This window comes from Tachyglossus aculeatus, chromosome 1, assembly GCF_015852505.1.
Source record: "Tachyglossus aculeatus isolate mTacAcu1 chromosome 1, mTacAcu1.pri, whole genome shotgun sequence".
Classification (NCBI taxonomy): Eukaryota; Metazoa; Chordata; class Mammalia; order Monotremata; family Tachyglossidae; genus Tachyglossus; species Tachyglossus aculeatus.
This window is the reverse complement of record NC_052066.1, coordinates 21,669,276-21,693,415: the sequence shown is the minus strand read 5'-3', so window position 1 is coordinate 21,693,415 and position 24,140 is coordinate 21,669,276. Positions and strand designations below refer to the sequence as shown.

Sequence of the window (24,140 nt, the reverse complement as noted above, 5' to 3'; positions counted from 1 at the left end):
TTTGAAGAATTTTTACCCACCTGAATAGTGGTATCATGTCCTATTTGTTTGCTCTCTACTTAGCATTTTGATAGAGCGAGGTTCTCTTTGCTGAACAAGTTGGGAAAGATGATACGTTGAAAATCAAGTGGTTACAAAGAGTAGTATTTTATGACTTAAGCGCTTAGTACAGTGCTCTGCACACAGTAAGCACTCAATAAATACGATTGAATGAATGATTGATACAGATTAACTTTGCTATTTGATGTAGCTGTACATAGTCAATCTATCAATCAATCAATGCTATTTATTAAGCGCTTACTGTGTGCAGAGCACTGTAGTAAATGATTGGGAGAGTACAGTACAGTAGAGTTGGTAAACATAATTCCTGCCCTCAAGGAGGTTACAATACTGTGTTTTTTGTCAGTTTTTAATAATAATATAATAATGGTGGCATTTGTTAAGTGCTTACTATGTGCAAAGCACTGTTCTAAACTGCTGGGGAGGATACAAGGTGATCAGGTTGTCCCACAGGGGGCTCACAGGCTTAATCCCCATTTTACATATGAGGTAACTGAGGCACAGAGAATCAATCAATCAATCAATCGTATTTATTGAGCGCTTACTGTGTGCAGAGCACTGTACTAAGCACTTGGGAAGTACAAGCTGGCAACATATAGAAAAGTGAAGTGACTTGCCCAAAGTCACATAGCTGACAAGCGGCTGAGCTGGGATTTGAACCCGTGACCTCTGACTCCCAAGCCCGGGCTCTTTCCACTGAGTCACGCTGTTTCTCATACACAAATGGGTATTTAATTTCTAAATCTGCAAACCCCACTTTAAGGATCGTCTGGGTGGTAAGGCATGCCTGTTTCTGAGGCTGGATGAACCCACGCAACCATGCTCTGGGACGCAGTGACACACTGAATCCAAACAGGCTTGCCTTGTTGGGAGGCTGCTCGAATTTTCTCATGGGGCCTTAGCCAAAATACAGAGTGAGCAAAAGTAATAATAAATAATAATAATAATAATTGTCATGTTTGTTAAGCACTTACTACGAGCCAGGCACTTTTCTCAGCGTTGGGGTAGATGCAAGATAATGGATCAACACAGTCCCTGCCCCATACAGGGCTCAGAGTTGTAAGCCCCATTTTCCAGATGAGGGAACTGAGGCACAGAGAAGTGAAGTGACTTGCCCAAGGTCACACAGCAGACAAGCGGCAGAGCTAGGATTAGACCCCAGGTCCTTCTAACTCCCAAGCCCATGCTCTATCCATATAGCCCACGCTGCTTGGACTCAACTGAGTGTATCAATTTTGGTTTAAGTCATTTTTTCATCTTGGGAGCGTGTGAATGCATTGTACATCATTTCCTATGGAAAACTACTTTGTTTAGTGCTTTTCTGCTTAGTGGTGTTTTCAGAAAACCAGCTGGAGTACTAACTGATGATGATGATGATGATAGTATTTGTTAAGCGTTTACTATGTGTCAAGCACTGTTCTAAGCCCTGGGGTAGATTAGAGAGGCAGCATGGCTCAGTGAGAACAGCCCGGGTTTGGGAGTCAGAGTTCATGGCTCTGCCACTTGTCAGCTGTGTGACTTTGGGCAAGTCACTTAACTTCTCTGGGCCTCAGTTACCTCATCTGTAAAATGGGGATTAAAAGTGTGAGCCCCACGTGGGACAACCTGACTACCTTGTATCCCTCCCCAGAGCTTAGAACAGTACTTGTCACATAGTAAGTGCTTAACAAATGCCATCATTATTATTATTATTACAAGGTAATAAGGTTGTCCCATGTGGAGCTCATAGTCATAATCCCCATTTTACAGATGAGGTAACTGAGGCACAGAGAAGTTAAATAACTTGCCCAAAGTCACACAGGTGACAAGTGACGGAGCCGGGCTTAGAACCCACGACCTCTAACTCCCAAGCCCGGGCTCTTTCCACCACGCCACGCTGCTTCTCAACTGGGTGTGTCGGCATGAGGTTTCTTATATTTCCAGGTCCCTAATCCTGTTCCCTCTTTGTTCCTGCTGGTCCAGGGGTACGATAACACCGAAAGCAGCGTCCGCAAGGCCAGTGTGTTTTGCTTAGTCGCCATTTATTCGGTGATTGGAGAAGAACTGAAGCCTCACCTCGCGCAGCTCACGGGGAGCAAGGTATGGACATGTACACCGTCCCGTAACCCAGTAAGCCCTATCCTCTTTGGGAGGCTTTTTGCCTTGCACGTCAAGGGAAATTCCTTAGGTCAGGCTTTCCTAAAGAAATCGCATGACATAAAAATAGCAAGATGGGTGGCATCGTGATTTCTACTGGCCACGCTTCATTTTTGTCTCGCAATCGGCCACCTTGGTTTCTGTCCCTGTTCGACCGCACCAATTTTGAAGTTGGTTATATGTTACTTATATGTTGTTACTTACATGTTGCCAATTTGTACTTCCCAAGCGCTTAGTACAGTGCTCTGCACATAGTAAGCGCTCAATAAATACGATTGATGATGATGAAGTGATGATTTGTGCACGTAATTGGCTCTCCAAAGATGAATCTTTGTTCGGTTTGGGAGCCTAGCGATTTTCTTGTACGGGGATTGCGAATAGCTCAGATTATGTCATCTGGCTGAAATCCCTTCAGATCAAGCAAAATGGAGTGGCCCAGAGCCACGTTCTTGCTTGGAGGGAGGGAGCTGGGAAGCCAATTGCAGTTTCTGTTGTGAGTAGAGATGTGCGCCGAGCGATGCTTTAAGAGGGTGATCCGGGTGACAGCCTGAAATAGATCAGAGTGGGGCAAGAGGCAGGGAGGCCAGTGGGTTATGACCTGAGCCAAAGTTAGCTAAAGAGAGTGAATTATCTCCTGGGTTGCACTGTATCTCTCAGAACCCCTTATTAAGCAGATACCTCTGTTTAATCAACACCAACGAATCCCAATTTTGTTTCTCCGAGATTTCTTGGGAATGGCAATTTTACTCACCTTTGTTCAGGACCAGAGACGGTCTCGTCTTGGATTATGATAAATGGAAAATTAAGAAGAGGAAAAAAAGAATTGAAAACCTATAAGTACCTAAGAAAATATGTAAAAAACCTACCTTACTTAGCTGGCAGCAGAATCTTACTCAACCAGCTCTTCACTGGAGAATATGAGAGATAAAATGATAATAATAATAAAATTAAGAACAGGAAAGAAATTCTGATGGTCTTAACACCTGTCCACTTGTTTTGTTGTCTGTCTCCCCTTTCTAGACTGTGAGCCCATTGTTGGGTAGGGACCCGACTGGTATGGACCATTGCTGTCTGTTGACGAATTGTGCTTTCCAAGTGCTTAGTACAGTGCTCTGCACACAGTAAGCGCTCAATAAATGCGATTGAATGAATGAATGAACTGAGGACCTATTAGCATCTGAGAAAGGAACTATCTATAAGAAACCTGCCTTACTTAACTGGCAGCAGAATCTTAGTCAACCAGCTCTTCATTGGAGAATGTGACCGATAACAGTAATAATAATGGTATTTATTAAGCACTTGCACAGTCCCTGTTCCTCATGGGCTCACAGTCTAGGGGGGGAGAACAGGTATTGAACTCCCATTTTACAATTGAGGAACCTGAGGCCCAGAGAAGTTAAGTGATTTGCCCAAGGTCACAACGCAGGCAAGTGGTAGAGCTGGAATTAGAACTGTTGTTCAGTTTAGGCCTCTGAGGTGGCATGGGAGTCATTTTACCTGGCTGCACATTGGATTTATTTCTGCGCTTACTATAGGTCTTGGCCCATAGCAAGAGCTCGATAATTGTGGGCAGGGATTGTCTCTCTTTATTGCTGAATTGTACTTTCCAAGCTCTTAGTACTGTGCTCTGCACACAGTAAGTACTCAGTAAATATGAATGAATGAATGAGTGAATGGAATGGTTGGTTGGTTGATTGGTTGGAAGCTCGTGGCATCCTCGAGCAATCACCGAAGCAGAGGATGAAGATCACCCATTTGACAGCCCGCAGCTACTACCCGTGCCCTTTCTGGGATGGGGAGTCAAGGTGGACCTTAGGGTAATAATACTAATACTAATAATAATAGTAATTCATTCATTCCGTCAGTCGTATTCATTCATTCATTCAATCATATTTATTGAGTGCTTACTGTATGCAGAGCACTGTACTAAGTGCTTGGGAAGTACAAGTTGACAACATATAGAGACGGTCCCTACCCAACAGTGGGCTCGAGTGCTTACTGTGTGCAGAGCCCTGTACTAAGCGCTTGGGAAGTATAACTTGGCAACATATAGAGATGGTCCCTACCCAACAACGGGCTCACAGTCTAGAAGGGGGAGACAAACAACAAAACAAAACATGTGGACAGGTGTCGTCATCAGAATAAATAGAAGTAAAGCTAGGTGCACATCATTAGCAAAATAAATAGAATAGTAAATATGTGCAAGTAAAATAAATAGGGTAATAAATCTGTACAAACATATATACAGGTGCTGTGGGGAGGGGAAGGAGGTAGGGCGGGGGGGATGGGGAGGAGGAGAAGAAAAAGGGGGCTCAGTCTGGGAAGGCCTCTTGGAGGAGGTGAACTCTCAGTAGGGCTTTGAAGGGAGGAAGAGAGCTAGCTTGGCGGAAGGAGGCCAGGGGGAGGACGTGGGCTGGGGTCGATGGCGGGACAGGATAGAAGGAAGTACAGTGAGGAGGTTAGCGGCAGAGGAGCGGAGGGTGCGGGCTGGGCTGGAGAAGGACAGAAGGGAGGTGAGGTAGGAGGGGGCGAGGTGATGGAGAGCCTTGAAGCCCAGGGTGAGGAGTTTCTGCCTGATGCGCAGATTGATTGGTAGCCACTGGAGATTTTTGAGGAGGGGAGTAACATGCCCAGAGCGTTTCTGCACAAAGATGATCTGGGCAGTAGCGTGAAGTATAGACTGAAGTAATGTGGATACTTGTTAAGCACTGACTATGTGCCACACGCTGTTCTAAGCGCTTGGGGAGATACAAGTTAGTCAGGTTGAAAACAGTCCCTGTCCCACAAGGCTGGCAGTCTTACTCCTTATCTTACAGAAAAGAGAACTGAGGCACAGAGAAGAGAAGTGACTTGCCCAAGGTCCTACAGCAGACACGTGGCAGAGCCGGGATTAGAGCCCAGGTCCTTTTGATTCCCAGGCCCGGGCTTTTTCTGTTTAGCCACTCTGCTTCTCCATCAGTTCTTCCTCAGCCCCCGTGCCCCCTGGTTAGCCGGGGGGGCTGGTTAAGAGGGGGGCTGCCCAGCTAGGGGTGGATAATAATAAAAATAATAATAATAATAATAATAATGGCATTTGTTAAGCGCTTACTATGTGCAGAGCACTGTTCTAAGCGCTGGGGGGTTACAAGGTGATCAAGTTGTCCCATGTGGGGCTCACAGTCTTAATCCCCATTTTACAGACAAGGTAACTGAGGCTCAGAGAAGTTAAGTGACTTGCCCAAGGTCACACAGCAGACATGTGGGGGAGTGGGGATTCGAACCCATGACCTCTGACTCCAAAGCCCACGCTCTTACCACTGAGCCACGCTGCTCCTCCCTGCCCCTCGCTCGGTATCCCCCTGTGGGGAGCAGCTGCCTTGACATCTGCCTGCCGGGAGACCCGAGGAGGAAATAGTAATGATGATAATGATTATTATTAATAATAATGAGCACTTAGAACAGTGCTTTGCACATATTTAGGCCTTCTCTTCAAGGCCCTACTGAGAACTCACCTCCTCCAGGAGGCCTTCCCAGACTGAGCCCCTTCCTTCCTCTCCACCTCGTCCCCCTTTCCATCCCCCTCATCTTACCTCCTTCCCTTCCCCACAGCACCTGTATATATGTGTATATGTTTGTACATATTTATTACTCTATTTATTTTACTTGTACATATCTATTCTATTTATTTTGTTTTGTTAGTATGTTTGGTTTTGTTCTCTGTCTCCCCCTTTTAGACCGTGAGCCCACTGTTGGGTAGGGACTGTCTCTATATGTTGCCAACTTGTACTTCCCAAGCGCTTAGAACAGTGCTCTGCACACAGTAAGAGCTCAATAAATATGATTGATTGATTGATTGATTAATAAATGCCATCATTCTTCTTATTATTATTATAATGGTATTTGTTAAGCGCCTACTATGTTCTAAGCACTGGGGTAGATACAAGGTAATCAGCCCACGTGGGGCTCACAGTCCTAATCCCCATTTTACAGAGGGGGTAACTGAGGCATAGAGGAGTTAAGCGACTTGCGCAAGGTCACACAACAGACAAGTGGCAGAGCCGGGATTTTTTTTTCTTTTTGGTATTTGTTAAGCGCTTACTATGTGCGAAGCACTGTTCTAAGCGCTGGGGAGGTTACAAGGTGATCAGGTTGTCCCACGGGGGCGCTCACAGTTTTAATCCCCATTTTACAGATGAGGGAACTGAGGCACAGAGAAGTGAAGTGACTTGCCCAAAGTCACACAGCTGACAAGTGGCGGAGCCGGGATTTGAACCCACGTCCTTGGACTCCCAAGCCTGTGCATTCGCCACTAGGCCATGCTGCTTCTCTAGAAGTGGTGAGGGGGTGCTGGGCTCTGACAGAGATTTAGGGGCCCCATCCCCCCTGCCTCCCTCCCTCAGTGACAGTTGGCCAGCCCTCATTCATTCATTCATTCAGTCGTATTTATTGAGCGCTTACTGTGTGCACAGCACTGTACTAAGCGCTTGGGAAGTACAAGTTAGCAACATATAGAGACGGTCCCTACCCAACAGCGGGCTCACAGTCTAGAAAAAAAATATGATGGCATTTATTAAGTGCTTACTATGTGCAAAGCACTGTTCTAAGCACTGGGAAGGTTACAAGGTGATCAGGTTGTCCCATGGGGGGCTCACAGTCTTAATCCCCATTTTACAGATGAGGGAACTGAGGCACAGAGAAGTGACGTGACTTGCCCAAAGTCACACAGCCGGCGTTTGAACCCATGAACTCCGACTCCAAAGCCCGGGCTCTTTCCACTGAGCCACGCTGCTTCTCCCTCCCGCAGGGAATCTGCCACGCCAGCCCCACGGAGCTCTGGCTGCCCAGGGGGACCGGAACTGGCACCAGGCTGGCACCAGGCTGGCACCAGGGATTTGGGATAATAATAATAATAATAATGATGATGGCATTTGTTAAGCGCTTACTATGTGCCAAGCGCTGTTCATTCATTCATTCAATCTTATTTATTGAGCGCTTACTGTGTGCAGAGCACTGGACTAAGCGCTTGGGAAGTACAAGTCTGCAACATATAGAGATGGTCCCTACCCAGCAACGGGCTGTTCTAAGCGCTGGGGAGGATACAAGGCAATAATAATAATAATAATAATAATAATAATAATAATAATAATAATGGCATTTGTTAAGTGCTTACTATGTGCAGAGCACTGTTCTAAGCGCTGGGGGGGATACAAGGTGATCAAGTTACCCCACGTGGGGCTCACAGTCTTAAATCCCCATTTTGCTGATGAGGTAACTGAGGCTCAGAGAAGTGAAGTGACTTGCCCAAGGCCACACAGCAAACACGTGGATGAGTCGGGATTCGAACCCGTGACCTCTGACTCCAAAGCCCGTGCTCTTTCCACTGAGCCACGCTGCATCAGGTTGTCCCGCGTGGGGCTCACACTCTTCACCCCCATTTTACAGATGAGGGAACTGAGGCACAGAGAAGTTAAGTGTCTTGCCCAAAGTCACACAGCGGACAAGTGGCGGAGCCGGGATTAGAACCCATGACCTCTGACTCCCAAGCCTTTGCTCTTTCCATTGAGTCATGCTGATGTCCACCCAACTCCAGTTTGTCCCACAGTTCCCCAGAGAATCCCACTGACCTGTAATAATAATAATAATAATAATGGCATTTATTAAGCACTTACTATGTGCAAAGCACTGTTCATTCATTCAATCTTATTTATTGAGCGCTTACTGTGTGCAGAGCACTGGACTAAGCGCTTGGGAAGTACAAGTCTGCAACATATAGAGATGGTCCCTACCCAGCAACGGGCTGTTCTAAGCGCTGGGGAGGATACAAGGCAATCAGGTTGTCCCACGTGGGGCTCACACTCTTCATCCCCATTTTACAGATGAGGGAACTGAGGCACAGAGAAGTTAAGTGTCTTGCCCAAAGTAACACAGCGGACAAGTGGCGGAGCCGGGATTAGAACCCATGACCTCTGACTCCCAAGCCTGTGCTCTTTCCCCTGAGTCATGCTGATACCCAACCAACTCCAGTTTAAGTCCCAGAGTTCCGCAGAGAATCCCACTGACCTGTAATAATAATAATAATAATAATGTCATTTATTAAGCGCTTACTATGTGCAAAGCTCTGTTCTAAGCACTGGGGAGATTACGGGGTGATCAGGTTGTCCCACGAGGGGCTCACAGTTTTAATCCCCATTTTACAGATGAGGTAACTGAGGCCCAGAGAAGTGAAGTGACTTGCCCCAAGTCACCCAGCTGACAATTGGTGGAGCCGGGATTTGAACCCCTGACCTCTGACTCCCGTAGGACTTGGTCCCTTACAGCAGCCCCTAGGCTTCCCGAATCCCCTCCGGAAAATTCATTAATTTATTAACTAAATCAATTAAGTAACTTAATGATTATTATTAATAATAATAATTAATTATTAATAACTGTAATAATGATGATGGTTTTTGTTAAGTGCTTACTACATGCCAGGTACTGTACTAAGCACTGGGGTGGATACAAGCAAATCGAGTTGAACACGGTCCCTGTCCCATGTGGGTGGGGCTCAGAGTCACAATCCCCATTTTGCAGATGAGGTAACCGAGTCCCAGAGAAGAGAAGTGACTTGTCCAAGGTCACAGAGCAGACAAGTGGTGGACAGGGCCATGCTCTCTCTTCTCCGCCACGCTGCTTCTTAGAGCAACCTAGTGGCTAGAGCACGGGCCCGGGAGTTAGAAGGACCTGGATTCGAATCCCATTTCTGCCACTTGTCCGCCGCGTGACCCTGAGCAAGTCACTTCACTTCTTTGTGCTTCAGTTACCTCACCTGTAAAAATGGGAATTAAGACTGTGAGCCCCAAGTGGGACAGGGACTGTCCCACTTAGTCTGTACCTACCCCAGCGCTTAGAACAGTGCTTGACACATAGTAAGCGCTTAATAAATACCACTATTATTATTATTATTGGTCTACCAAAAATTACCAATAATTCATCATCATCATCATCAATAGTATTTATTGAGCGCTTACTATGTGCAGAGCACTGTACTAAGCGCTTGGGAAGTACAAATTGGCAACATATAGAGACAGTCCCTACCCAACAGTGGGCTCAGAGTCTAAAAGGGGGAGACAGAGAACAAAACCAAACATACTAACAAAATAAAATAGAATAGATATGTGGAAATAAATTAAATAAATAAATAAATAGAGTAAAAAAATATGTACAAACATATATACATATATACAGGTACTGTGGGGAAGGGAGGGAGGTAAGATGGGGGGATGGAGAGGGGGACGAGGGGGAGATATAATATATAATAATATATATAATTATATATATATATAATATATATATATTATAATTATATAATATAATAATTATATATTACTATTATACAGTGGGTCTACCAACTGTTATTTTATACTTTCCTGAGCACTTAGTACAATGATCTACACACAGCAAACGCTAAATAAATATGATCGATTGATTGAGACATAGTAAGTACTTAACTAATGCCATTTCCCAGACTGAGCCCCCTCCTTCCTCTCCCCCTCCCCACCTCCCCATCCCCCTGCCTTACCTCCTTCTCCTCCCCACAGCACCTGTATATATGTATATATGTTTGTACGTATTTATTACTCTATTTATTTATTTATTTTATTTATACATATTTATTCTATTTATTTTATTTTGTTAATATGTTTTGTTTTGTTCTCTGTCTCCCCCTTCTAGACTGTGAGCCCACTGTTGGGTAGGGACCGTCTCTAGATGTTGCCAACTTGTACTTCCCAAGCGCTTAGTACAGTGCTCTGCACACAGTAAGCGCTCAATAAATACGATTGAATGAATGAATGAATTTATTTTATTTGTACATATTTATTCTATTTATTTTATTTTGTTAATATGTTTTGTTTTGTTCTCTGTCTCACCCTTCTAGACTGTGAGGCTACTGTTGGGTAGGGACCATCTCCATATGTTGCCAACTTGTACTTCCCAAGTGCTTAGTACAGTGCTCTGCACACAGTAAGCGCTCAATAAATACAATTGAATGAATGAATGAATGAATGAATGACAGGGACTGTCCCACTTAGTCTGTATCTACCCCAGTGCTTAGGACAGTGCTTGACACATAGTAAGCGCTTAATAAATGCCATTATTATTATTATTATTGGTCTACCAACAATTACCAATAATTATTATTATACAGTGGGTCTACCAACTGTTATTTTATACTTTCCCAAGCACTTAGTACAGTGCTCTGCACACAGTAAGCACTCAATAAATACAATTGAATGAATGAATGAATGAATGACAGGGACTGTCCCACTTTGTATCTACCCCAGCGCTTAGGCCAGTGCTTGACACATAGTAAGCGCTTAATAAATGCCATTATTATTATTATTATTGGTCTACCAACAATTACCAATAATTATTATTATACAGTGGGTCTACCAACTGTTATTTTATACTTTCCCGAGCACTTAGTGCAGTGATCTACACACAGCGAACGCTAAATAAATACGATCGATTGATTGAGACATAGTAAGTGCTGAACTGATCAATCAATCATATTTATTGAGCGCTTACTATGTGCAGAGCACTGTACTAAGCGCTTGGGAAGTACAAATTGGCAACACATAGAGACAGTCCCTACCCAACAGTGGGCTCACAGTCTAAAAGGGGGAGACAGAGAACAGAACCAAACATACCAACAAAATAAAATAAATAGGATAGAAATGTACAAGTAAAATAAATAAATAAATAAATAAATAGAGTAATAAATATGTACAACCATATATACATATATACAGGTGCTGTGGGGAAGGGAAGGAGGTAAGATGGGGGGATGGAGAGGGGGACGAGGGGGAGAGGAAGGAAGGGGCTCAGTCTGGGAAGGCCTCCTGGAGGAGGTGAGCTCTCAGCAGGGCCTTGAAGGGAGGAAGAGAGCTAGCTTGGCGGATGCAAGGAGGGAGGGCATTCCAGGCCCGGGGGATGACGTGGGCTGGGGGTCGACGGCGGGACAGGCGAGAACGAGGTACGGTGAGGAGATTAGCGGTAGAGGAGCGGAGGTTGCGGGCTGGGCTGGAGAAGGAGAGAAGGGAGGTGAGGTAGGAGGGGGCGAGGGGATGGAGAGCCTTGAAACCCAGGGTGAGGAGTTTCTGCCTGATGCGCAGATTGATTGGTAGCCACTGGAGATTTTTGAGGAGGGGAGTAATATGTCCAGAGCGTTTCTGGACAAAGATAATCTGGGCAGCAGCATGAAGTATGGATTGAAGTGGAGAGAGACACGAGGATGGGAGATCAGAGAGAAGGCTGGTGCAGTAGTCCAGACGGGATAGGATGAGAGCTTGAATGAGCAGGGTAGCGGTATAGATGGAGAGGAAAGGGCGGATCTTGGCAATGTTGCGGAGCTGAGACCGGCAGGTTTTGGTGACGGCTTGGATGTGAGGGGTGAATGAGAGAGCGGAGTCGAGGATGACACCAAGGTTGCGGGCTTGTGAGACGGGAAGGATGGTAGTGCCGTCAACAGAGATGGGAAAGTCAGGGAGAGGACAAGGTTTGGGAGGGAAGACAAGGAGCTCAGTCTTCGACATGTTGAGCTTTAGGTGGCGGGCGGACATCCAGATGGAGATGTCCTGAAGGCAGGAGGAGATGCGAGCCTGGAGGGAGGGGGAGAGAGCAGGGGCAGAGATGGAGATCTGGGTGTCATCAGCGTAGAGATGATAGTTGAAGCCGTGGGAGCGAATGAGGTCACCAAGGGAGTGAGTGTAGATTGAGAACAGAAGGGGACCAAGCACCGAACCTTGGGGAACCCCCACAGTAAGAGGATGGGAGGGGGAGGAGGAGCCTGCAAAAGAGACTGAGAAAGAACGACCGGAGAGATAAGAGGAGAACCAGGAGAGGACGGAGTCTGTGAAGCCAAGGTCAGATAGCGTGTTGAGGAGAAGGGGGTGGTCTACAGTGTCAAAGGCAGCTGAGAGATCGAGGAGGATTAGGACAGAATATGAGCTGTTGGATTTGGCAAGCAGGAGGTCATTGGTGACCTTTGAGAGGGCAGTTTCTGTGGAATGAAGGGGACGGAAGCCAGACTGGAGGGGGTCGAGGAGAGAGTTGTTGTTGAGGAATTCTAGGCAGCGCGTGTAGACAACTCGTAGACAACTGATGCCATTTGGACAAAAAAAGTGAGAAAATAGAGGTTCTTCACAGGGTATCGGGGTGGTGTCAGGGCAGGACCACCACTTTTAAACTCCTTCTCCCCAGCAACCCACCCCCAACTTGGTCCTTGGAACGGTTAAGCCCCCATACTGGGTTGGCTGCCGATGGGCCAGGAGGGAGTCAGGGCTGCAAGATGGATGATTTGCTTTTATTTTTGTTTTGCGGCTCCGCGGTATCAGACCTCCGAAGTCTTACGCTCGGGGCAGCTGACGGCAACGAGGAAGCAAAAGGAAACAAACGGGTGTTAACGCTCGGCCTCCCGTAGGGCACAGAGATGAATGAACCGCTGTGCGTCCGCTGTGAAAGGCGGCCTTGTGAGGACATGAATTGGTTTGTTTATTTGGGGGATGTAAAGGAAGTCTGGCGTATCGTTTGTTGATTTCGTTTTCATTTCTGAACTGTAAATATTGACCTAAAATAAATAAGCTTGAGGAAAGGAAAAGGGAAGACTCGAGCGAAGGAGCTTTCAGAGAACACAACTGACCGAACCATCGTCGCTTTAGAAGCACCAGCTTTGTTGGGTTAAGGTCTGAATGGTGGTCCTGAGAGGAATCAGCGTCGATGGCATTGGGGTCTCTCCTGAGCTATTCCGAGTTAAAATTTCGTAGACAATAAAGGAGAAAAGTTCTAGTTTGCCATTGCCTGTGTGATCTTCATCCATTCATTCACTCAGTTGTATTTGTTGAGCACTTACTGCGTGCAGAACACTGTACTAAGCGCTTGAGAGAGTACAGTGTAATACTAAACAGACACATTCCCTGCCCACAACGACTGTAAGCTCGTTGTGGGCAGGGTATCTGACTGTTGTACTCTCCCCAGTGCTTAGTACGGTGCTCTGCACACGGTAAGTGCTCTGTAAATACCACTGATTGATTGATTGATCGACTGGCCTCTCCGGGCCTCAGTTTCCTGATCTGGAATTATGCCTTTAACCCTGAAGACTTAGTGGAAACAGTGTGGCCTAGAGGAAGGAGCGTGAGTCTCGGAGTCGGAGGATTGGGCTTCTAATCCCAGCTCTGCCGCTTGCTGGCCGTGTGAACTGAGATAAATCATTTAAATTATCTGGGCCTCAGTTTCCTTATCTGTAAAATGGGAGTTAAATACCTGTTCCCCCTTCAGGCTGTCAACCCCGTGGGGATCAGGGACTCTGTCCTCCTTATCTATCCCAGCACTTAGTACAGTGCTTGGAATAGGCCTGGGACAGAGATGCTATTTTCCTGTGGCATTTATTACAGATGTGCCTGGGCACCCCATCTTATCGAACTCCACCTAGTCGGAGGAGTCGATTTCCGACCCGCTAATGAGGCATGTCCCCTCTGATTGGCATCTGCCGGTCATGAGGTAGTCCGATGTGGGCAGTGTGACGATGGTGATGATGGTGTTTGGTAAGCGCTTACTATGTGCCAAACACTGTTCTAAGCGCTGTGGTAGATACAAGGCAATCGCGTTGCCCCACGTGGGGCTCACAGTCTTAATCCCCCATTTGACAGGTGAGGGAACTGAGGCCCAGAGAAGTGAAGTGACTTGCCCAAGGTCACACAGCGGACAAGTGGCAGAGCTGGGATTAGAACCCACGACCTCTGACTCCCAAGCCCGGGCTCTTTCGACTGAGCCACTCTGTTAAGGAAGTCCCTGAGCATCATAATCCTGTTCCCCAGATCCTTGTCCCTGTGAGTCTCAGAATGCTCCTCCATCTCATCTGTCTCACCTCTCTCACCCTCTTACCCCTTACGCCCTCCCTCCTGCCTGGAAACCCCTCCACCTGGAACCCCCTCCGTTCTCCCCATCTCCGAAGCCCTTCTGAAATCACATCTTTGCTTAATCAAGCAAAAACTCCTCACCCTCAGCTATAAGGCTGTCCATCACCTCGCGCCCTCCTACCTCCCCTCCCTTCTCTCCTTCTCCAGCCCAGCCCGCACCCTCCGCTCCTCCGCCGCTGATCTCCTCACCGTGCCTTGTTCTCGCCTGTCCCGCCATCGACCCCCGGCCCACATCATCCCCCTGGACTGGATTGCCCTCCCTCTGCCCATCCACCAAGCTAGCTCTCTTCCTCCCCTCAAGGCCCTACTGAGAGCTCACCTCCTCCAGGAGGCCTTCCCAGACTGAGCCCCTTCCTTCCTCTCCCCCTCTCCTTCCCCCCATCATACCTCCTTCCCTTCCCCATAGCACCTGTATATATGTATATATGTTTGTACATATTTATTACTCTATTTATTTTACTTGTACATATCTATTCTATTTATTTTATTTTGTTAGTATGTTTGGTTTTGTTCTCTGTCTCCCCCTTTTAGACTGTGAGCCCACTGTTGGGTAGGGACTGTCTCTATATGTTGCCAGCTTGTACTTCCCAAGCGCTTAGTACAGTGCTCTGCACACAGTAAGCACTCAATAAATACGATTGATTGATTGATTGATTCAAAGCCCTACTGAAAGCTCACCTCCTCCAAGAGGCCTTCGCAGACTGAGCCCCCCTTTTCCTCTGCTGCTCCTCCCCTCCCCATCGCCCCTACTCCCTCCCTCTGCTCTACCCCTCCTCCCTGCCCCACAGCAGTTGGGTATATATGTACATATTTATTATTCTATTTATTTTATTAATGATGTGTATACATCTATAATTCTATTAATTTATACTGATGCTGTTGATGTCTGTCTACTTGTTTTGTTTTGCTGTCTGTCTCCCCCCTTCTAGACTGTGAGCCCATTGCTGGGTAGGGATTGTCTCTATTTGTTGCCAAATTGTACTTTCCAAGCACTTAGTACAGTGCTGTGCACCCAGTAAGCCCTCAATAAATATGATTGATTGAAAGAACATCCCCTCCAGGAGGCCTTCCCAGATTGTTCTTCCCCTCCGTAGATTCCCAGCTGTGATTTTGCCTCTTCCACACCAGCTAAGCACTTAAAGAATTCACAACCACCCCCAAAGCACATTTGTTCATGTCTTTATACTCTGTTACTTCCTCCAGTGTGTCATTTCTTGGAGCTTCTCTCTCCCCGGAGAAGCGAGATCCTGTCAACTCAGTCTCTTGTGCCGCCCACAAGCTTTTAAATCCGGGTTCTGCACCCAGTAGGCTCACGGGTTCGCCCCTTGCACTTGAATTTACACCCTTTTTTCACCCCTCCCTCAGCCCCACAGCTGGAAGCAGCACTGCTCAGTAGGTAGAGCACGGGCCTGGGAATCAGAAGGTCATGGGTTCCAATCCCGCTCTGCCACTTGTCTGCTGTGTGAACTTGAGCAAGTCACTTGACGTCTCTGGGCCTCAATTACCTCATCTGTCAAATGGGGATTGAGACTGAACCCAGCATGGGACGGTGACTATGTCCAACCCGATTTGCTTGTATCCATCCCAGTGCTTAGTACAGTGCCTGACGCATAGTAAGCACTTAAGAAATACCACTATTATTATTATTGTTATCTGTAATTTATTTGTTCATATTAATGTCTGTCTCCCCCTCTAGACTGTAAGCTTGTTGTGGCAGGGCACATCGTGGCTCAGTGGAAAGAGCACGGGCTTTGGAGTCAGGGGTCATGGGTTCGAATCCTGGCTCTGACAATTGTCAGCTGTGTGACTTTGGGCAAGTCACTTAACTTCTGTGTGCCTCAGTTCCCTCATCTGTAAAATGGGAATTAAGACTGTGAGCCCCCGTGGGACAACCTGATCTCCTTGTAACCTCCCCAGCGCTTTAGAACAGTGCTTTGCACATAGTAAGTGCTTAATAAATGCCATCGTTATTATTTATTATGTCTACCAACTCGGTTATATTGTATTCTCCCAAGCACTTTGTACAGTAAGCGCTCCATCAGTACACTGAGAGACCATTTTCCTGCTCTCGGTGTAGAATTTTTCATGTTTTCTCTGAATCGCAGACCCGGTGTTTGATCCATCTGTTGATTTCTCTCGATCTTCTTTTCAGATGAAGCTCTTGAACTTGTACATAAAGAGAGCCCAGACCACCAATAGCAACAGCAGTTCATCATCAGACGTTTCAACGCACAGTTAATGGGAGATATCTGGACCTATGCGTAGACTTAGAAGCATCAGCGGTGCCTCTCAGAAACCTTCCTGCTGTTTCCTTCCCTCCGTTGGTTGCCCAGTCACTACAAGGAGACCACACAGATATTTATTGCAATCAGTATTCTAGCCATTTCCAGCTTTTATGTAGATTCTTATCGGTATTGAATGTAAAGGAAGCAAGGCCTGAGTTGCAGTCTTCGTACCAAAAAGCAAAACGCCCCCAGAATACAAAAGCCAAACATCGACATTTTTGCGTAGCCTGCCGAAATTTTAGAAGTATATTTAAGTGGCAGGGTTTTTAAATGAAGCCCCTGTAACGGCTTCCTCCTTTAAAATAAAACGAGGAACTCTGTAGAAAATCAAATCGACTCAGCATTGGGGTTGTAATCCATGTGCCACCTTTTTCCGCGTAACCGGTTTCTTTCGTTTTGGGTGTAGCCGTTTCAGGTAGACCTTGCGGCTTTCACAAATGAAAAAGAGTGAGAGAGCGCGTGTATGTGTTTGTGTGTGTGTGTGTGTGTGTGTGTCACACATGCGCATGTGTGTTTCAAGTTGTTAAAAATGAAAATGTGAAATAGTGGTCAGCATTGCTTCAGAAGAGCAAAGCAACCTTTAATCCCATCCGGAACGTTTCCTCATTTCAGCCTATAGATGGGATGAACAGTGTTTCACCTCACAGCCTAGATTCAGAAAATGGACTTTTCTGCCCTCTCTACTGCTTCACCAGACTGTACCGTACAGTGAGACTGGTCTGGCCTCACCACTTTTAATTATCTGGAGTTCAACCGTCTCTCCCCAAGGGCTCAAACTCCTTAAAAGGTATTTTCAAGTGAATTTGAATCTAAAAACATCGAACAAAATCAATCATGGCATTATTTAATGAATTCCTGTAGTAGTCATTCTAATTTGCGGGGAGGGAACAGGAAGGGATTTTATTTTTAGGAACTTAATGAAAATTTTTTTCATTTAATTCCATCTTTGGGATACCTTCAGCAATCTGAAGAAAGGAAGGAGTCACATTCTAACAGTTTCTGTCATATTTGTAATAGCTCTTTTATATTTTTTTTTGTTACAAATTCCTTTTTCCTCACCATATTCATGTTGGCCCTGTCGCTCCTCCGAGGTTTATTTTGAACATTTTTCTAGTTCATATGGAGAGGACCACTAATATACCATTTTTTGCGTCCGGTCTCACTTTTTAAATATAGGTCAGTTTGAGGAGCTGACACAATCCTAGAAAGAGAATGACTTTGAATAATATTCATCGTCTCAATCCAAGTTCTTATTTGATGAAGGGGCTCAGCAGAATAAAAGACAAGGTTAGGAATGGCACTGAATGGAAATTCTATGTCACCAAATTAGGAAGGGAGTTTAAAACCTAACCTCAGTCAAACCGTAAAATGAGGTTGAATATTAGACTTCCAGCCCAACCACTGCTTTTCTCTTGACTGAATAAAAAACGCAATGCCTTCTATTTTTTACAACATTGAGTGTAGGTGAAAAACACTCGCTGCAGATTTGTGCTAGGATATGATTGAAAATAATTAAGTACAAGTCTGAAGTAGAGTTCTCATTAGAGACCAAACTGTTCCCATTTATGGTGTCCTCATTCTCACCTGGTTTTAATGCACATTCTTAAAGTCTTTTTGTTCATTTTTACGAGGAATAGCGTTTGGGTCGACTAATGAGGCAAATGGGTATTTTCTAAATTGGGAAATATCTGACCGGTCGCATATTTGGGTTTTTGTGGGGGGTTTTTAAACCTCCCCATGATGCAGCATTTTTAAAATGGGCTATTTGTTGCAGGTAGAACACCACTGTAGTGGGCAATTGAGAGAAAAGGAAACCATAACAATTTGAACCCCCTCGCGAGAAATGAGTGTGCATAAATCACTTTTAAGATTTGCGAGAGGTAGAATCTGAAACCCTCCCTGACTCCCCTTCCCCTTGGGGTTTTAGATTTGAGGTGGTGAATGAATGGCATACTGTAGCAAATGCATGAGTCTAATTCATTCTCAAATGATTGTAGATGTTTTACCGAAGCATATAGTCCACACTGAGAGTGAACGCACTGTAATGTCCAGGAGCTGACAGGGCAAATCCGCTAACACTACAGTAGGGAATTTTAATGTGTATTTTAAATGGGTTTGGAAAATATTGCTGCTCTTAGGAGAACTCAGTGATGGATATGAATTGTCGAATGTTATTGGCGAAATGGGGCCCGCAAGACTTACAACCAGGCCTTACTTTCTCGATCAGATACTGTCTTCTTTGTCATCAAACGCTCATTAATGTGATTTTTTTTCCCCCACTTCGCGGTCCGTCCAAGATTAATTAATCCTTTGAGTACCCTACTGTAGATGTATGTTGCACCCTGGAGGAGATATTCTGGGTAGATTATTTATAAGTTTGCTTAAGTATAATGTACATAGTAAAGTTTTGTTTTTGCTCCCCTTCTCCCATTTTAGTTGGGAAGGTTTCTCGAGGACTGTCTACATTTCCCCTAGCGCTCAAGGGGCTAGCCGTGGATATCAACTTTAAAACCTCTAACCCGATTTGCAAACGAAAAGAAAACCGTTCCATCATTTTTCAGCACGTGTCAAGGTCTCCCTGGCTGTAGGTCGGCAGCGGTTTTTGAACCCGTGCATGCTCACAGCAGCGAGGGAGAGTCTGCACGCGCCCACGTTCCCCCCCAAAGCATCATCCCGGGGTGATTCCATAACCCCAGCGCGATCCAACGTAGCGGACGCCTCCCGTTAAACGCCCCCGTCATGCGGGGCTGTAGCTCGTTTTCAAATAATAATAATAATAATAAAAAGCAACGCAAGGTTCATCCATTTGCCGACCACGCTCCCCACCTCTGAGCCCTCGGAGCCCCGAAAGGTGAAACGATGATAAACCGTCCCTCTCCAGCTCCAGCCGTGGCATAAATCTGAAATCATGACCCCGTCGTGATTCCCCAATGATCTGGGGCAGATTAGTCAGTATGTATCCTCCCCACAGTTTTAAGTACTGTAGTTCTCATGTAGTGCAGAATTATCGAGGCATGTGGCTTTCTCAAGGTACACTATGTGTGCTAGGCTGGGTTATCAACAACTTCGATTCAAGACTGTCTTTTCTATTGCTTATTAATAGCTTACCAATAACCTGTATAAGTAATGCAACTTGCATCTTTGTCATATAAACCTTCTTCCCCCACCCCCTTTATTTATCAAGCATCGTATCCCATATTAAGTAAGGGAGAGTAAACGGAACTCCGTAGAATCACAGCAAGACTTAGCTAACAGGAATGTTGGAACTGAGAAAGAACCGAAACCGTCAGAATGGGTTTGTTGGCAGAGGGTTCGTGCGCATGTTTTTCTTTTTCTTTTCTTGCTTTTGTCATGTTACATCCATATCTGTATTTATATCTTATTATTTGTTTCACTTTTGAGTGTATCATGGCAAATGTACAGATGATTTTTGTTAACATTAACGTGATAGAATTTGCTAAAAATGACAAAAAAAAAAACCCTTTTCAGTTTGCCCTAGAATAAATGAAACTTAAGTTTAATTTCCTCTGGTGTTGTCTTGTTTTTTCACCGGTACTCAGGCGAACTGTGACTAGTTCATTTCTTGACTTTTTAATCAGAGTCTTGCAGATGTGTCCTTGGTTTAAAAAGATTGATTTTCCAAAGAAAGCGGTAACGGAACCTCAGTTGAGTGAGAAAATTAAGGAGGTTTGAACGATAGGTCCTCTATGGTGCTGAGTGTTCTATTTAAAGTTTGACTTTTAAAGGGGTGTTAACAAATCAGATGCAACCCGAGGGAAGTGGGAAGTGAGGTTTTCTCTTCAGTCCATCACCTAAAATCCCACGAAAACCATTCGAGAACTCGGAAGGAGAAAAATCCCTAAAACCAAGCATTCAGATTCGGGCCAAATACCGAGAGAGATAGTGACCTGAAAAGATCCTTTTAAAATCCTTTCAGAAATCCAGAATGGTGAGAATAAGAGTTAAGGATTTGCCACTTTACACTTGGATTTGCTTCCTTTCTTCACCCCTCCTTCAACCCCACAGCACTTATGTACATATCTGTAATTAATAAGTTCATAGTAATGCCTGTCTCCCCTTCTAACCTGTAAGCTCACTGTGGGTAGGGAACATGTCTATCAACTCTATTATGTATATAGTATTGGTTTCCCAAACACTTAGTAATAGATTGATTGTCTTGTCTTCTGGTGTCGAATCATTTCCGACCCATAGCGGCTTCATGGACACATCTCTCCCCTCTCTCCATCCGGAGAGACGCCCCTCTCTCCGTCTGCGATCATTCTGGTAGTGGATCTGTAGAGTTTTCTTGGTAAAAATCTGGAATTGGTTTACCATTGCCTTCTTCCTCTCAGTACACTTGAGTTTCAATCAATCAATCAATCGTATTTATTGAGCGCTTACTGTGTACAGAGCACTGTACAAAGCGCTTGGGAAGCACAAATTGGCAACAATTTGTGGCAACAAGTCTCCACACTTGACTCTCTCCCGTGCTGCTGCTGCCCACTGTGCGTAAGTTTTGACTCGTAGCCGATGGCCTTCCGTTCGCTAGCCCCTGGCCAAGCTAGGAATGGAATGGATAGACCTCCGCTTGACTCTCCCTCTCCTAGAGGAGACTGGTAGAGGACTGGAAACTCTCCAGGTGTGATCCTGAGAGGACAAGATTGATTGTAGCTCCTCCCAATCAGCTTCCAAATGGCTCACAACTATCTGGCCCCACCCTAGCTATCTGCTCTCTTCACCGGCGATTCCCAACTCGCCGTCTTTGCTCCTTCCAACCTTCTAGGAGCACCTCGCTGTCGACTTTCCTTGCCTCTATCCCGTCACGTGGTTCCCCCCGTCTTGGAATTTCCTCACTCCCTTCATCGGACAGTCCGTAGCTCTCCCCACATTCAAATCCCCTTTTAGACTGTGAGCCCACTGTTGGGTAGGGACTGTCTCTATATGTTGCCAATTTGTACTTCCCAAGCGCTTAGTACAGTGCTCTGCACATAGTAAGCGCTCAATAAATACGATTGATGATGATGATGATGATGATCCCTCCTGCTTTGGAGAAGCAGCGTGGCTCAGTGGAAAGAGCCCGGGCGTTGGAGTCAGAGGTCGTGGGTTCAAATCCCAGCCCCGCCAATTGTCAGCTGTGTGACTTCGGGCAAGTCATCTAACTTCTCTGTGCCTCAGTTACCTCATCTGTAAAATGGGGATTAAGATTGTGAGCCCCCCGTGGGACAACCTGATCACCTTGTAACCTCCCCAGCACTTAGAACAGTGCACATAGTAAGTGCTTAATAAATGACATTATTATTATTATCCCTCCTAAAATCCTCCTTCCTCCCACAAGCTTTCCCAGATTAATTTCTCAACCCCCCCGAGCCCTGATCAATTTCCCAGTCAACTCTAGCACTTATGAACTTACATTTTCCATCCTTATGTAGGGAAGCAGTGTGGCTTAGTGGATAGAGCACGGACCTGGGAAACAGAGGATGTGGGTTATTATCCCGCCTCTTCCACTTGTCTTCTGTGTGACCTTGGGCAAATCACTTTCTTTCTCTGTGCCCATTACCTCATCTGTAAAATGGGGGTTAAGACTGTGAGTGCCTTGTGGGACAGGGACTGTATCCAACCCAGCACTTAGAACAATGCTTGGCACATAATAAGCGCTTAACAATTACCACAATTATCGTTATTATCACTAGTTTATTTTGAATACTCTAATTGTAAATATTTTAATGCTTAATATCCCCTCACTAGAGTGTAAGATCCTTTTAGTCAGGAGACAAGTAATTCAATTATTCTGTACTTCCCAAGTGCACCACGCCAAGTAAAAACTCAGTAAATCCTACTGTCACTCGTATTGCTACTATTTTCACCTCAGTGTTTTATGTGTCTGTGTTCTGAACCCAAAGAAGGTGGATTCAAAGATATATTAGACAAGATCTCCATCTGAATTGAGTGATATTCTGCCGTGGTCTACTGGAAAGATTGCAGGGCTTTGCGGCAGGAGAACTGGGTTCTATCCCAGATGGCCTGCTGTGTGACTTTGGAGTAGTCACTTAACCTCCTTGAACTTTAGGTTGTCTAACTGAAAAGTGGAGACAATAGCATCTGCCTCTGATAAAATGAAATAACTGACAAAATTAATGGGCAGGCACTTAGGAAAAGTGAAAGAACTAGGGCTATAAAAGTATAATGAGTCATTAACGATGATAGTAAAAATAATAATAGTATTTGTTAAGTGCTAATTATGTAGCAGGTACTTAGCTTGGGCAGGGAATGTATCTGTTACATTGTTATAGTGTACTCTCCCAAGCACATAGTACAGTGGTCTGCACACAGTAAGTGCTCAGCAAATACAATTGACTGAGTGACTGACATTCATTGTACAAAGCATTGTGCTTAATAAATGCCATTATTATTATCATTAGATAGGAGACGATAAGATTGGATGCAAGCCCTGATCCACAGGGTGTTCGCAGTCTAAGTAGGAGGGAGAACAGGTACTGAATTCCACTTTTAGAGAGGAGGAAACTGAGGCCAGAGAAGTTAAGCAGCGTGGCTCAGTGGAAAGAGCCCGGGCTTTGGAGTCAGAGATCATGGGTTCGAATCCCAGCTCCTCCACGTGTCTGCTGTGTGACCTTGGGCAAGTCACTTACCTTCTCTGTGCCTCGGTTACCTCATCTGTAAAATGGGGATTAAGAGTGTGAGCCCCAAGTGGGACAACCTGACCACCTTGCATCCCCCCCAATGCTTAGAACAGTGCTTTGCACATAGTAAGCGCTTAAATGCCATCATTATTATTATTATTATTAAGTGACTTGCCCAAGGTCACACAACAGGCATGTGGTGGAGCTGAGTTTGGAACTCAGTCCTCTGAGCTGCAGAGCTCTTTCCACTAGGCCACACTGTTTCTCTAGTTCAAAGAGGATATAAAGAGAGTAAAAAACGCATTCCCATTTTTGTAGTGGTAGTATTTTTTAAGTGTCTACTATGTGCAAAACACTATACTAAGCACTGGGTGGAAAATTAGACACTGATATTGAAGAAGACCAAATACCTCTCCTGCTCTGTACCACGTGAGTGAGACCAGGGCTAGTGATGCATGTGTGCCTGCAATCCACACATGGGGAAGCAGCATGGCTCACTGGAAAGAGCCCAGGCTTTGGAGTCAGAGGTCATGGGTTCAAATCCCAGCTCTGCCAACTGTCAGCTGTGTGACTTTGGGCAAGTCATTTCACTTCTCTGGGCCTCAGGTCCCTCATCTGTAAAATGGGGATTAAGACTGTGAGCCCTCCGTGGGACAACGTGATCACCTTGTAACCTCCCCAGCACTTAGAACAGTGCTTTGCACATAGTAAGCACTTAATAAATACCATCATTATTATTATTAATCCAGCCAATTAGTAGTAGTAGTTGTAGTAGTACTAGTAGTAATAGTATTACTAAGCACTTACTGTGGGAGGAGCATTTACTCATTAATTCAATGGTATTTATTGAGCACTTACTGTGTGCAGAGCACTGTAAGCACTTGGGAAGTACAAGTTGGCAACATATAGAGACGGTCCCTACCCAACAACGGGCTCACAGTCTAGATTGGAGAAGCAGCGTGGCTTAGGGACCGTCTCTATATGTTGCAAACTTATACTTCCCAAGCGCTTAGTAGAGTGCTCTGCACACAGTAAGTGCTCAATAAATACGATTGAATGAATGGAAAGAGCCTGGGCTTGGGAGTCAG

At 45.4% G+C, this 24,140-nt stretch overlaps 1 protein-coding gene across 22 annotated transcripts in view; it reads left to right on the top strand.

Moving 5' to 3' along the window:
- The window catches only part of CLASP1 (cytoplasmic linker associated protein 1), a 442,952-nt gene extending 423,014 nt beyond the window's left edge, over positions 1-19,938 (top strand). For all 22 annotated transcript variants that reach the window (XM_038747595.1, XM_038747592.1, XM_038747590.1 and 19 more), the window contains 2 exons: positions 2,023-2,139; positions 16,282-19,938. In XM_038747595.1, the coding sequence (XP_038603523.1) occupies positions 2,023-2,139; positions 16,282-16,368 (204 nt within the window). In that variant the 3' untranslated portion in view covers positions 16,369-19,938. The remainder of the gene's footprint in view (positions 1-2,022; positions 2,140-16,281) is intronic.
- The last annotated feature ends 4,202 nt before the right edge of the window (positions 19,939-24,140 follow it).